This window comes from Hemiscyllium ocellatum, chromosome 8 (assembly GCF_020745735.1).
Source record: "Hemiscyllium ocellatum isolate sHemOce1 chromosome 8, sHemOce1.pat.X.cur, whole genome shotgun sequence".
NCBI lineage: Eukaryota > Metazoa > Chordata > Chondrichthyes > Orectolobiformes > Hemiscylliidae > Hemiscyllium > Hemiscyllium ocellatum.
The window spans coordinates 34,079,012-34,094,530 of NC_083408.1; the positions used below are offsets into that span (position 1 = coordinate 34,079,012).

General features: G+C 40.6%; 1 protein-coding gene across 2 annotated transcripts in view; it reads left to right on the forward strand.

The window, feature by feature from the left end:
* The window catches only part of pacs2 (phosphofurin acidic cluster sorting protein 2), a 277,860-nt gene that overhangs the window by 145,472 nt on the left and 116,869 nt on the right, over positions 1-15,519 (forward strand). For both annotated transcript variants that reach the window (XM_060828324.1, XM_060828323.1), the window contains exon 2: positions 1,661-1,748. In XM_060828324.1, coding sequence (XP_060684307.1) covers positions 1,661-1,748 — 88 coding nt within the window. The remainder of the gene's footprint in view (positions 1-1,660; positions 1,749-15,519) is intronic.

The following is a 15,519-nucleotide window of genomic DNA, read 5'->3' on the forward strand; positions in this document are numbered from 1 at the left end:
CATGGGAGACTGATTAGCAAGGTTAGATCTCATGGAATACAGGGAGAACTAGCCATTTGGATACAGAATTGGCTCAAAGGTAGAAGACAGAGGGTGGTGGTGGTGGAGGGTTGTTTTTCAGACTGGAGGCCTGTGACCAGTGGAGTGCCACAAGGATCGGTGCTGGGTCCTCTACTTTTTGTCATTTACAAAAATAATTTGGATGCAAGCATAAGAGGTACAGTTAGTAAGTTTGCAGATGACACTAAAATTGGAGGTGTAGTGGACAGCGAAGAGGATTACCTCAGATTACAACAGGATCTGGACCAAATGGGCTGAGAAGTGGCAGATGGAGTTTAATTCAGATAAATGTGAGGTGCTACGTTTTTGGAAAGCAAGTCTTAGTAGGACTTATACACTTCATGGTAAGGTCCTCGGGAGTGTTGCTGAACAAAGAGACCTTGGAGTGCAGGTTTATAGCTTCTTGAAAGTGGAGTCGCAGGGAGATAGGATAGTGAAGGCAGCGTTTGGTATGCTTTCTTTTATTGGTCATAGTACTGAGTACAGGAGTTAGGAGGTCATGTTGTGGCTGTACCAGACGTTGGTTAGGCCACTGTTGGAATATTGCGTGCAATTCTGGTCTCCTTCCTACCGGAAAGATGTTATGAGACTTGAAAGGATTCAGAAAAGATTTGCAAGGATGTTGCCAGGGTTGGAGGATTTGAGCTATAGGGAGAGGCTGAACAGGCTGGGGCTATTTTTCCTCGATCGTCAGAGGCTGAGGGGTGACCTTATAGAGGTTTACAAAATTATGGGGGGCATGATTAGGATAAATAGACCATCAACGTCAGGAGTCCTGCCTTTCAACTACCATTTCCAAGAGTTCAGGTGGATATAATAAATCTCAAACCCAACTGGGATCGACGTGTCCAGAACTAGAGGATATAGGTTTAGGGTGAGAGGGGAAAGATAGAAAAAGAGGATGGTACATGTATGGAATGAGCTGCCAGAGGATGTGGTGGAGGCTGGTACAATTGCAAATTTTAAGAGGCATTTGGATGGGTATATGAATAGGAAGTGTTTGGAGGGATATGGTCTGGGTGCTGGCAGGTGCAACTAGATTGGGTTGGGATATCTGGTCAGCATAGACAGGTTGGACTGAAGGGACTGTTTCCATGCTGTTCATCTCTGACTCTGAGATACTTATGGTTTGGCACTGTATAAAAGTGCAGTAGAGGCAGCTTCAGTTGGTGCTTTCAAGAGGGAATTGGATCAGCACCTGGAGAGAGAGAGAGAATTTGTAAAACTATGGAGTGAAGGCCTAGGAGAAGGACTGGCAAAATTGCTCTTGTGCAAAGCTGGCGTAGACTTGACCAGACTGTCCTCCGTCGGCTTGGTACCCCTTCCATGATTCTCAGCTACGTTTTGTTAAAGGGGTGGATTACACAGTCTCCTTTTAATAACACTACTTCTCTGCAGGTGTGGGCTTGCACCCTCTTTTTACTTGCCCATAAAGTCTAATGTTAGTGCATCTGGATGAATACGGAGTATGTTTGAAGTAAAAGCATTTTAAAGTCGCGTATGTGTTTCAAGATCTGCTCAGATATGAGTCGACTATGAGATTTTTGTTTCAATGCATATACTGTGCTCTCATGAGTGTATGTTGTGTATTCTTTTACAGATTGTGCAGTTTGACATTGAAGAAACTGGTTGTCGTAAAGGAGTTGGACAAGGAACTCACTTCAGTTGTTATTGCTGTTAAGATGCAGGTAAGCTAGTTACTCTTGCACAGTCCTTTCTAACTTTGTTCTCTTGAAACAAGTAGACTAAAACCCATTTGAAAACTACTAACTCGTATTGAGGCTTCATTACAGTGCAGAGATTGGATTGACTTTAAATGTTAGCAGAAGGCTAGCTGTACTTCTATTCAAGACCGATCCCTGGGTTGGTGCATATTGGCTGCAATTCAGAAACCTGAGGTAACCAGCCAGCAGGCACTGCTAATTTGCACCTGTATCTGAACCTCTATCCATCCAGGCATTACTTGTTCCACAGGAATCTATCTCGCATTTGCGAAATCACAGTTTTGTTTCTAGGAAGAATTCCTCCCAAATTTCTTTGGTTATGTCCTGCAGTTCCTGTAACCAGACCTGATGACCAACTGCTTTTGTCTATTCATTATTGCCATTGCATCAAGTAGGAGAAAGTGAGGACTGCAGATGCTGGAGATCAGAGCTGAAAAATGTGTTGTTGGAAAAGCGCAGCAGGTCAGGCAGCATCAAAGGAGCAGGAGAATCGACGTTTTGGGCATAAGCCCTTCTTCAGGAAGGCTGAAGAGGGGCTTATGCCCAAAACGTCGAATTTCCTGCTCCTTTGATGCTGCCTGACCTGCTGCGCTTTTCGAGCAACACATTTTGCAGCCATTGCATCAAGACTAAATCAAAAAATTGCCTTACGTAAGTTAGCATGAGTGCTGCTTAAAAGAAGCACTGAACCAATCATTTACCTGCTTCAGTAAATACAGAGAGAGATTCTAACCACATTGATCTCATAACTACTGTACTTTTTCCATACAGATGATCAGCAATTTGGCCACAATCCTCCCTGAATTGTTTTATTGCCATTGACTGCCTGTTCTCACTGATTTACTCCTTGCTATAATAATATGCACTCGTATACTAATGTATTCAGAAACCAGCTACTAGGCATTGAGAAAATGTAATGTTTTTAAAAATCCGACAAGAAAAAAATAATTACCCCCTTTCCTTCCTACCCTTCCATTTTGTCCAAGATGACGTTCACTCGAAGAGCAATACTCAAATATGGTAAAAGGTAAGCTTTTGCATCGTGCCTTGTCATTGTCTCTGAAGTGTCCCAGTTTCTCCTCAGGGCTGAATTACTTTCAAGAGCAGTAACTATTATGTTGACACATAGAAAGAATTTTGACCTTTGCAGAATTCCAATAAAAACAGCAAGAAAATAGCCAGTTAATCTGTTATTGATGGTGATAATGCTGGGGTGTGTGTTGAGGAAACACCAAGTAATCTTAATAAGCTTCTTCAAAAGACCGAGATGAGATTTATTACATCCACCTGAACTCTTGGAAATGGTAGATGAAAGGCAGTACTTCTGATGTTGAAAATCTGGAGCGTCCGAGTTGATCAAGAGCTCATTCCTGTCAAACCCAAAGATGGGAGTCAAACTGCTACATAAAATAGTTTTGAAATAATAATGGGTACAAATTTGTTCCTCTACATTTCCTAGCATGGTGTATTAACTTTGCCATCAACACCACCGTCTACTCGTGTTAGCATTCAACTAATTAAGGCAGTGAATGGTGGAATCAAACAAAACTTCAGAATTTTGACAGCTGGGTTAGCAGTGAAGCTAATGCAAGTATTGTCAGGAGCCATGAAGCAAGACAAATTAAATCATCCAGAGTTTGTGCTCCTAATTGCAATACAATAATCTGTGCTGAAAGTGTGTGTATATGTATATGTTGGGAATTGCATTAAACCTGGCCTGTGCAAAAGTGAGGACTGCAGATGCTGGAGATCAGAGTGTATATTAGAGTGGTGCTGGAAAAACACAGCAGGTCAGGCAGCATCCGAAGAGCAGGAAAATCGACGTTTCGGACTCGAAACATCGATTTTCCTGCTCCTCGGATGCTGCCTGACCTGTGTTTTTCCAGCACCAGTCTAATCAAGACTTAAACCTTGCTGTGTTAGACACTGCATAAGTTAAAATTTACTTGGATACTGATACAGTTCAACAAAATTCATCCAGTTTACTGTTTGTGTGTTGGAATCTTCTGTACTCACGCTCACATCTGCACAGTAGTTGACAATTTATGCTAAGTCAAAGCTCCCCTTTTCATATTTACAAAGCCCTTATGTATTGGATCTTGAGATTTTGATTCAAGCTTTTATTTGATTATTTTCCTGTATTGTGAACAACCTGTCATGCTATTCAGAAATTCCTCATGAAATGTGGCCCCCTTTTTAAGGGACCTTTTTGGCAGCTGCATGTATAACCAGGAGTACATGCTTCATTGCTATGCAGAAGACAAACATAGATGTTGGAATAGGCCATGTAGCCTCTTGAAGCTTTTCTGCCATTCAATGAGATCATGGCTGATCTTCAAACAAATTCCACATAATGTAGAGCAGGATTGAGGATTATGGAACACTTTTTTTTAAACTGAATGTGCAGGCAATTGTATCATATAGTTTAGTAAAAAGATTCTCTAGTGCTGTTTTGACTGGATTTGCACGAGAGATATTTCAAACACTTGGGAATTTCTGGGACTGTTGAAAATGATGGTAACTGACATGTGCTATCCCAGTTGGTCATATGATCTAATCATTCTATGTATTTAGAAAATGTTTTGCCAACTGCACAGTCTTGGTTGCAGAAGAACAGTGTTTGGATTTAAAACAGGGCTTTCTTTTGTCAGCAAAGCAGATAAACTAGTGCCACAGCTGCTTGCAGGATTTGTTCACCAGTGTGGCTTGGCCCTCAGGTCAAAGGTGGTGAAGAATAATTAGACAGCTGTACATATCCAATATACTGTAATTATAGAATAATAGAATTACGGTTGTGAACTGGTCAACCAGCAGGGAACATTGAGTTCAGTCATATACATGTGTTTCTGACATAAAAACAAAGTCTGGGAGGAACTCGATAGATCTGGCAACATCTGTGAAAAGACCAGCAGAGTTAATATTTCAAATCAGATATGATTGTTCCTTGAAACTTCCAAGTTCTCTAAAGAATAGTTCAAAACATAGTTTTATCAGAGAAATGCAGGAAGACAAGATCAGCGTTTCAGTATGGGGAAGGGGAGTCATAGAGTCATAGAAATGTACAGCATGGAAACAGACCCTTCGGTCCAAGCCGTCCATGCCGACCAGATATCCCAACCCAAATCTAGTCCCACCTGCCAGCACCCAGCCCATAGCCCTCCAAACCCTTCCTATTCATATACCCATCCAAATGACTCTTAAATATTGCAATTGTACCAGCCTCCACCACATCCTCTGGCAACTCATTCCATATACGTACCACCCTCTGCGTGAAAAAGTTGCCCGTTTCGTTTATATCTTTCCCCTCTCATCCTAAACCTACGCCTCTAGTTCTGGAGTCCCCGACCCCAGGGAAAAGACTTTGTCTATTTATCCTATCCATGCCCCTCATAATTTTGTAAACCTCTAAGGTCACCCCTCAGCCTCCGTCGCTCCAGGGAAAACAGCCCCAGCCTGTTCAGCCTCTCCCTGTAGCTTAGATCCTCCAACCCTGGCAACATCCTTGTAAATCTTTTCTGAACCCTTTCAAGTTTCATATCATCTTTCTGCTTAGGTGAGGAAGATTGATTTCAAAGATATCAGAATTGAAATGGGAAAACAACTGGAAAAAAAATTACTGACAAAAAAACAAAAATGGAAAACATATACAACATATATGTGTACACAGAATAATATTGAAATCAAGCAAAACTAAGCATGTTAATTAAATTAAAAATGGAGGGGATAATGAAAAGAAATATAAAAGGTTAAGAAAGTGCACAAATTAGAAAGGTAAAGAGAAACTATAAAATAATCAAGGATTATAAGAAGAAATAGTAATGTATCGTATAGACGTAAATAACCAAGGAACAATAATGATAATGGGAAGAGCTACTAAGAAATACACAGAAAAACTCACTGGTAATGAATGCAAAATGGCAGAAATGTTAAATAATTACCTTACCTCAGTATCAGCCAGGCAAACTAACATAGTGGGCATGATATTAGAAAGAGTTTTAACAAAGATGTAAAGACAGTTTATGACAAAAGGGAGCTAAATGATCAATAGATTAATGAAATTTATTTAGGATTATATATAATTAGTGAAGGGAATAAGGGTGACTACTGGAAGCTTATGTGATTCCTGCATTTAAATAGTGAACCATAGCTTATGTTTGTGATGGGAAACAGAATTTAATTAGTTACTTAGAAGACATAATAGAAAATAAAGTAAGCTTTATGCTTTCTGGCCTACATTGGGAATGGATGATACTGGCAGCTCCAAAATGCTAGTTCACAAAACAAATACTGACTTTTTGGGAAACCATGTGTGATTCAGTCATTTGAGTTTTGTCACTATTTCATGGGCCACACATGGTCTTTGAAATCAAAACCATAGTTAAATGTGTACTGCAACTACGTGATCATATATATGTATATAAAGAGCATAAGATGCTTTTAGCTGTGCTGTTAGTCAATCTCAATGGCCAGCTGAAGGTTGCTCTGCCAACTTGATAGTGCTCAGGTGCCAGTTGTCATTGATATAGCATTTAATTGGTGAAGTGCCTCTTTGATCTAAGGAAATATTGGAAATTAAGATTGTTGGAGTGTTCCAGTTTTTACGGTGCCAGATAATATTTATTTGATTGTCTGGAAACTGTAAATGTTGTAAAGAGGAACCAGCAAAGATTCCAAAAAGAAAGACTTGCTTGACCATTTTTAACACATTTCTTGCAGTAGTAACAAAAAGCTTGGATAGAGGCATGGTGCTGAATGGTTAGAGACCTGCTAAGGTTGTACCTTTGACACAAGAATGAGGGATAGACCAAATAATTTCAGGCCAGTCAGTCAAACCTGGTCGTAGAAAAATAGTTGGAATCAATTCTTAGAGACTGGATAAACTTACACTTAGACACAAGTTAATAAAAGCTCATCCACATGGATTTGCTAGGAGGCGATCATGCCTAACTAAGTTGATATAATTTTCTAAGCAAGTAACAAGGAGGATTAATGAGGGTGGTGCAGCTGATGTGGTCTACATGGATATTAACATGTTTTTGATGCAGTACATATGACAGATTTACTTTAAAAATGTAAAAGCACATGGAATTCAGAGGAAAGCAGTAAACTGGGTGCAACATTGACTCTGGCAGGAAACAGAGTGCGTGATGTTTTTGAGACTGGAAGGCTGTTTTCAGTCTGGTTCTGCAGGGCTCTGTACATTTTTCTAGAAATTAATACACACATTAATATCCAAACTTTTATGAAGTTTGTAGATGACATGAAAATGACAGTGATGTTGATGAACATGATGAGAAGCTGGTGTTGGACTGGGGTGGACATAGTTAAAAATCTCACAAAACCAAGTTATTGTCCAACAGGTTTATTTGGAAGTACTACCTTTCGGAGCACTGCTCCTTCATCAGGTAGTTGTGAAGCAGGATCATAAGACATAGAGTTTATAGTAAACTATTGCAGTGTCATGCAACTGAAATGATATATTAAGCAACCGTCAGTTGTTGCTAAGTCTTTGATCTTTTAGAATGGGTTCAGTTTCATTCGGTATCCAGACAGTCTGGACTCTGACCTCACCATTACTGCATTGTCTGTGCTGAGATGTAAGCTTTTTTTATATAAAATCTTAAGTTGTCTTGAGAATGTGACTTAACAAGTTCTAAGATTTACATATCAATGAACTGATTCTAAAAGATGAAAGACTTAACAACAATTGAGGGTTGTTTAATATATCAATTTAGTTGCATGACACTGTAATCTTTTGCTATAAATTCTGTGCCATGTCCTGCTTCACAACTACCTGATGGAGTAGTGCTTCCAAATAAACCTATTGGACTATAACTTGGTGTTGTGTGATTTTTAATGTTGATGATGAAGGTAGCTGTAGATAGCAAATTAATATATTAGTGCACTGGTCAAGTAGGCATACTAGTGGCAAATGTAATTCAATCTGGAGAATGGGAATGCATTTTGGAAGGTCAGTCAAGGAAAAGGAATGCATAATAAATAGAAAATTACTGGAGGGTGGAGGAAGTGAGCCTGTCTTGTACTTATGCAATCCAGGTGGTGCAAGGGTACTTATTGCTATTAGTGGGGGAAGCGCTAGGATTCTGTCCCAGTGATTGTCAGGATGATGTAAACATGAAGGGAGCTTACAAGTGCTCCCATGAATCTGTTGCCTTTGTCCTCTTAGGTGGAAGAGGTTGATGGTTTGCAAAGTGTTGTCTAGCTTAATGTTCCAGAATGCAAATGCTACAGGAAGGATAGAAAGGCAGGCAAGAGAGGAGGGGAGTGGCATTTTTGAGAAGGAATAGCATTACAGCTGTACTGCGGGAAGATATTCCCAGAAACACATCTAGGCAACTTATTTGGGTGGAATTGAGAAATAAGAACGGGATGATGACCTTATTGGGGTGGTATTATAGATCCCCTCATAGTCCGAGGGCGATAGAGAAACAAACTTGTAAGGAGATCTCAGCTATCTTTAAGAAAAATAGGGTGGTTATGGAAGGGGATTTTAACTTTCCAAACATAGTCTGGGACTGCCATAGTGTTAAGGGTTTAGATTAAGAGGAATTTGTTAAGTGTGTATAAGAAAATATTTGATTTCAGTTGTGGATGTACCTACATGAGAAGGTGCAAAACTTGATTTATTCTTGGGAAATAAGGCAGGGCAGGTGACTGAGGTGTCATTGGGGGAGCACTTTGGGGCCAGTGACCATAATTCTATTAGATTTCAAATAGCGATGGAAAAGGATAGACCAGATCTAAAAGTTGAAGTTCTAAATTGGAGAAAGGCCAATTTTGACAGTATTAGGCAAGAACTTTCGAAAGCTGATTGGGGGCAGATGTTTGCAGGTAAAGGGACAGATGGACAAGGGAACCCTTCAGAAATGAGCTGACAAGAACCCAGAGAAAGTATATTCCTGTTAGGGTGAAAGGAAAGGCTGGTAAGTATAAGGAATGCTGGGTGACTAAAGAATTGAGGTTTTGGTTAATAAAAAGAAGCAAGCATACGTAAGGTATAGACAAAATAGATAGAGTGAATCCTTAGAGTATAAAGGCAGTAGGAGTATACTTAAGAGGGAAATCATGAGGACAAAAAGGAGACATGAGAAAACTTTGGCAAATAGAGTTGAGGAGAATCCAAAAGGTTTTTACAAATACATTAAGGACAAAAGGGTAACTAGGGAGAGAATAGGGCCCCTCAAAGATCACCAAGGCGGCCTTTGAGTGGAGCCACAGAAAATGGGGGAGATACTAAATGAATATTTTGCATCAGTATTTACTGTGGGAAAGGATATGGAAGATATAGACTGTAGGGAAATAGATGATGACATCTTGCAAAATGTCCATATTCCAGAAGAGGGAAGAGCTGGATATCTTGAAAGGCATAAAAGTGGATAAATCCCCAGGACCTGATCAGGTGTACCCTAGAACTCTGTGGGAAGCTCAAAGTGATTGCTGGGCCTCTTGCTGAGATATTTGTACCATCAATAGTCACAGGTGAGCTGACGGAAGACTGGAGGTTGGCAAACGTAGTGTCAATGTTTACAAAGGGTGGTAAGAACAAGCCAGGGAACTATAGATCAGTGATCCTGACGTTGGTATGGGCAAATTGTTGGAGGGAATCCTGAGGGACAGGATGTACATGTATTTGGAAAGGCAAGGACTGATTAGGGATAGTCACCATGGCTTTGTGAAATGATAATCATGTCTCACAAAGATTGAGTTTTTTGAAGAAGTAAAAAGAGGATTGATGAGGGCAGAGCGGTAGATGTATCTATATGGACTTCAGTAAGGCGTTCGACAAGGTTCCCCATTGGAGACTGGTTAGCAAGGTTAGATCTCATGGAATACAGGGAGAACTAGCCATTTGGTTACAGAACTGACTCAAAGGTAGAGGACAGAAGTTCGTAGTGGAGGGTTGTTTTTCAGATTGGAGGCCTGTGACCAGTGGAGTGCCACAAGGATCGGTGCTGGGTCCTCTACTTTTTGTCATTTACATAAATGATTTGGATGTGAGCATAAGAGGTACAGTTAGTAAGTTTGCAGATGACACCAAAATTGGAGGTGTAGTGGACAGCGAAGAGGGTTACCTCAGATTACAACGGGATTTGGACCAGATGGGCTAATGGGCTGAGAAGTGGCAGATGGAGTTTAATTCAGATAAATGTGATGTGCTGCATTTTGGGAAAGCAAATCTTAGCAGGACTTATACACTTAATGGTAAGATCCCATGGAGTGTTGCTGAACAAAGAGATCTTGGAGTGCAGGTTCATAGCTCCTTGGAAGTACAGTCGTAGGTAGATAGGATAGTGAAGAACACATTTGGTATGTTTTCCTTTATTGGTCAGAGTATTGAGTAGAGGAGTTGGGAAGTCATGTTGCGGCTTTACAGGATATTGGTTAGGCCACTATTGGAATATTGCATGTAATTCTGGTCTCCTTCCTATTGGAAAGGTGTTCTGAAACTTGAAAGGGTTCAGAAAAGATTTACAAGGATGTTGCCAGGGTTGGAGGATTTGAGCTACAGGGAGAGGCCGAACAGGCTGGTGCTGTTTTCCCTGGATCGTCGGAGGCTGAGGGATAACCTTAGAGGTTTACAAAATTATGAGAGGCATGGATAGGGTAAATCGGCAAAGTCTTTCCCCTGGGGTCAGGTAGTCCAGAACTAGAAGGCATAGGTGTAGGGTGAGAGGGGAAAGATATAAACGAGACCTACGGGGGCAACCTTTTTCACACAGATGGTGGTATATATATGGAATGAGCTGTCAGAGGAAGTAGTGGAGGGCTGGTGCAAATTACAACATTTGAGAGGTATTTGGATGGGTATATGAACAGGAAGGGTTTGGAGGGATACGGGCCAGGTGCTGGCAGGTGGGACTAGATTGGGTTCAGATACCTGATCGGCATGGATAGGTTGGACTGAAGGTTTTGTTTCCATGCTGTGGTTCCCTATGACTCTAAGTACTTTGAAAGTTGTTCCTCAAATTGGTAATCCTCAAGATGATGTTAGTGGGAGATTCAGCAATGACTATGCAATTAAATATTGGGGTGATGATTGGATGTCATCATTTTGTGATTGACCATTGCCTGACACTTGTGTGGTGCAAATGTTGCTTGCTACATCAACCTGAAGCTGAATGTTATTTGAGTTCTGCTGCATTTGGCTTTGCTGGGTCTCCTTGGTGCCACACATGATCAAATGCTGCTTTGATGTCAAGGGCAGTCGCCCTCACTTCCCCTCCTGAGTTCATCTCTTTTCTCAAAGTTTGCACCAAGGCTGTAATAAGCTCAGGAGTTGAATGGGTCTGACGGAGCTGAAACTGAGCATTGAGCAGATTATTGTTGGGAGATCTTTTTTTCCCAACTAGTGGGTGGTAGGGGTCTGGGATTCAGTGTGAAAGCTAGTTGAGGCATATAAATGATCGACTGACATGAAATATATCTCTAATGCAAGTTATTGGATTTCAGTTAATCAAAAAGAGGGCTGTGACAACATATAGGAAGAAATTAATTTCTTTTAAGTTAATTATGAACTGGTATACTTTTAGTAGGAAGAGTTGGAAGGCACATCTTCCTTGAATAGTAAGTGTCTAAAGTGAGTGTGGAGAACAAAAGAATCTAAGCAAATAAGTTGTTAGACATAAAAACTCAGATTATCTTAAGCGATTTAAAGATATTGGAGAAGATGCAAAAGAAAAATTGCTAGATTGATATCAGAACTGAGTGGTTATGCCAGTCTGGAGAGGTACGCTGGAAGGGATTGATCTGACGAATGTCATTAGGCTATGGAAGTGTTTCATAGTGTAGACAGAGAGCAGTTGATTTAGCTTATGGATAAGATCAAAACTAGAACTGTAAATGCAAATTCATTTGTTAAATTCTGGGTGAAGTTCTTTCTACTGAATTTCCTATGCAATTTATTAAAGGGCACAAGGTGCTATTCATATGAACAATGAGTTGTTCATATGAATAGCATTGATATACATTAACCTAGCTTCCTATTAAGTACGAGTAAGTATGCAGGTACAGCAATGATTAGTAAGGCAAATTGTATGTTGTTCATTGCAAGGGAAATGGAACATAAAAATAGGGAATATTTCGCTACAGATGTAGCCTCAAAACCCTCTAAACATCTGGAATACTGTATAGTTTTGATCTCCATATTTGAGAAAGGGATGTACATTTGTTGGAGGCCATTCAGAGAAGGTTCACTCCGCTGTTACTGGAGATTTGGGTGGGGAGGATCCTGCTTATCTTAAGGAATGGTTGGATAGACTGGATCTGTATCAATTGACATTTAAAATAATGATGTGACATCATTGGGACCTAGAAGATCATGAAGGCACTTGACAGATTGAATGCTGAAAGGATGTTTCCCCTTTGGGCAAGACCAGAGCTCTAAAGCACAATTTAAAAAGCAGAGCCTCTCACTTAAGTCTGAGCAGAGAAGTTTTTTTAATTGAGTCATGAGCAGATGAGTCACACTAGGCTTGACATATTAAGTCGTTCTCTCTCCAAAGATGCTGCCAAACCTGCTGAGTTTCTCCCGCCTTCTGTTTCTTTCAGAGTTCCAGTATCTACAATCTTTTCCTTTTTCTTTGCGTTGTGCTGCTGCTTTTGACACTCTGCTCTAGCTTTTACTAATCCACTCCCACACAAATGACTAGCGACCATTTCTCTCTGAGTCAGCTAGTTAACCATTTGTGCTGGAGCCAGCTCTTTATGAAAGGCTGTTCCTCTGCTCTTTATCCAAAGTCCTGCAGTATTTTCCTTTGCAAATATCTGTCAAGCTCTCCTGCTACTGAATTTGTTTTCACAACTCTTTCAAGCATTGCATCCCAGACAATCACTTTCTTCTCATCAAAATAGCTATTACATCTCTCATTAGCCTCCTCTAATGGGATGCTATCTTTCTGAGAGGAATTCAGCATAAAAGTAAGGAAGGTAAGCCTCAGTTATGCAGGGATTTGGTGAGACTACATCTCCAATGTTGTGTATGGTTTTGGTCTCCTTATTTAAGGAAGGATGTAAATGCATTGAAACAGGTGGTTTACTAGATTGATGCTTGGGATAATTGTGTTTCCTTTTGAGGATAGTTTGGGCAGGTTAGGCTTGTTTCCACTGGAGTTTAGAAAAGTGAGGCGTTACTCGATTAAAGTGTACAGGGTCCTGAATGTTCTTGAGAAGATGGACCTGGAGACGTTGTTTCCTTGTGTGGATCAGTCCAGAGCAAGGGGACCCCACTTTTAAAATTAGGAATTGGCTTTTTCAAGACAGAGAGCAATATGAATTTGGAACACTGCCTCAGGAGGAGGAGGAGGAGGAGATGTTTACCACTGTATTAAATACATTCAATTAGGCAGGGGTTGATTACAATGAGAAATTCAAAACAATCAGATCAGCTATCCTCTTAAATGACTTGTACGGGCTCAGTGGAGAGAACGACCAACATCTCCAATTTCATAGATATCTCAACATTGTCTGCTTTTCTTTTGGATGTGGCTCCAGGGAATCGACACTTGATTTGTGAAGTGGTCTACCAAGATGCTTGGTTGCATAAAGCAACATAGTGAAAACCAGCATCATATTCAAAGGGTAACTTGATATAAGACATATGCCTTTTGAGAGTTATCACTTAAAAGAAGCAAATTTTAAAAATCTGTCTGCTAAAAAGTAAATACTGCTGTCTGTGCACTGCAATATTTGAGAATCTGCTAGCCTTTTATTTCATCATTCATATTAATTCAACTTCCTGTAAACAGCAAAATGCAAAGGTATTTTATCACTGTTTGGCACCATAAGGCATTAAAGATAGCAGTAGATTTGTTTATGAAGGCCCTGTCGTTTCTTAGAGGAGCTCATGCCTTAGTTGAAGTGAAGATCTTATAAAGCAGAGAATTTAAGTCACATCTCCAGGAGATTAATTCCTAAGTAACTCAGAGTTGGGACAGATTGGAGAAGAGTCCTTCTCCCTTTATGGTATTGTTATTTATAACCATGGTTGCTCTAATGAATTGCAGGTGTTAGAAACAAACTTAACAAAATTAGCCAAGACCACCAAAACTGGAAACAAGACAATTTATTTTACGATCTTGCAAGAAAGGGTGTCAAATGCTAAAGCAAATGCGAAAACAACACCCTTCCCCATTTCTCTCAACTCCCCCATTTCTTTTCTTTTGCATCTTGTTGTTTTTTGCAATTTCTGCCCTCTTTACAACCTAAGGTGCAGAGGTTCACAATCTTATACATGGTATCACATTACCCCTTTCGTCTCTCGAATTCTAGGAGCATTCTTTGACTTTCCCTCTGCTGCACGTCACCTGTTGATTGTAAAAGCATCTGATGATATATTTGAGTCCCCTCCCCAGGGGACGTCATCAGTCGGCTCATTATCCACTTGAGGACATTGAACCCTACTACCAGGCCCACTAATATCAAAAATCCTTAGATAGCTAGATTGACTAACCACTTTTCCCAACTCATCAGTCCCCAGTCACCCCATCCCCATCCTGTTCCTTTATCTTTCTGAAGTTCATCCCAATTTCTCTTATATCTTTTATCTTTTTCCTTATTATCTCTGCCTTTTCTTCCACCGTGGAAGAGGTCTCTGGGTTGAAAGTGCAGCATTCTTTACCGATTAAAGCATAGGATCCCCCTTTTTTGGCCAAGATATAGTCTAAAGCTATTCGATTCTGTAAAGCTGTTAGTCTCGTGGCTATCATTTCAGTAGTTATGGCCACTATTTGCGAGTCAGTTTCTCTAAATGAGTCAGCGGTATCATTAACCAATTTTTCAAGGGCTGCCGCCAGTTTCTGTATTTCTCTCCCCGCCCTTGCAGTGCCGTAATTTGGGAATAATGTCCACCAGAAACGGTCCCTTTCAGAGACCTCTCGGATTTTACGGCTTATTCCCTTTTCCTTTTTCAGGGTGTCATGTTTTTCTATCCGGAGGTAGGGGACTATATAAGCAGGGTAACAGCAGCCACTCCAGCTTTTTTGTTTCTGTGGTAATGTCTGAGTTTTTACTGGATTGTCCCAACATTTACTGCCGGTGCAACCGTCCCTCCATACTTACTTTTCGCCTGGCATATAGGGATATGCCTTGGACCCGCATATCCAATAGGTCTGTTTAATAATGGGGGAATGTTTGTGGCCGTGGCTCAGTTAGTGTAGATGCAAGATGATTTTCCTAATTGGAAGGGGGCAGTATCATTGGCGTTTACTGTTCCTGTTGGCAGATGAATGCTAAGTCCATTAATAGGTCCCAGGGTTTTAGGGGCGGGTCGAGGGAACCATCCCTCAAAGTTATAGTTATCCCTTTCGGATTTCCACCTTGTATTATTTGAGCCCCAGTCAAATTGTTGGGCATCATAAACTTCACTAATGGTAAGTGGTATTACCGAGATGGGGATCCCCAATTCGCCATGGTGAGGGATCTCTGCACAGACCCAACAGTCGGTAAGTTCCTTTTGTTCAGCATAATGTTGGCATAGGGAAGTAAAATGATTTTTCCCGTTTCCTTGAACCGTCAGTATGACCATCATTACAACACTATACCAATACCCACTCAACTCTTACCTCTGTCCACCTTCCTGCCTATCTTCCCCCTTTTGTAGTTGTCTGGGAGAAGTGAATCCATGCAACCCTTACAATCAGTAGCAGCAAATTTTAAAATCAATGGCAGCAACTATTAAAAGTCTCTTATTTCAGTCCAGTCTTCCTGCTCAGCTTGA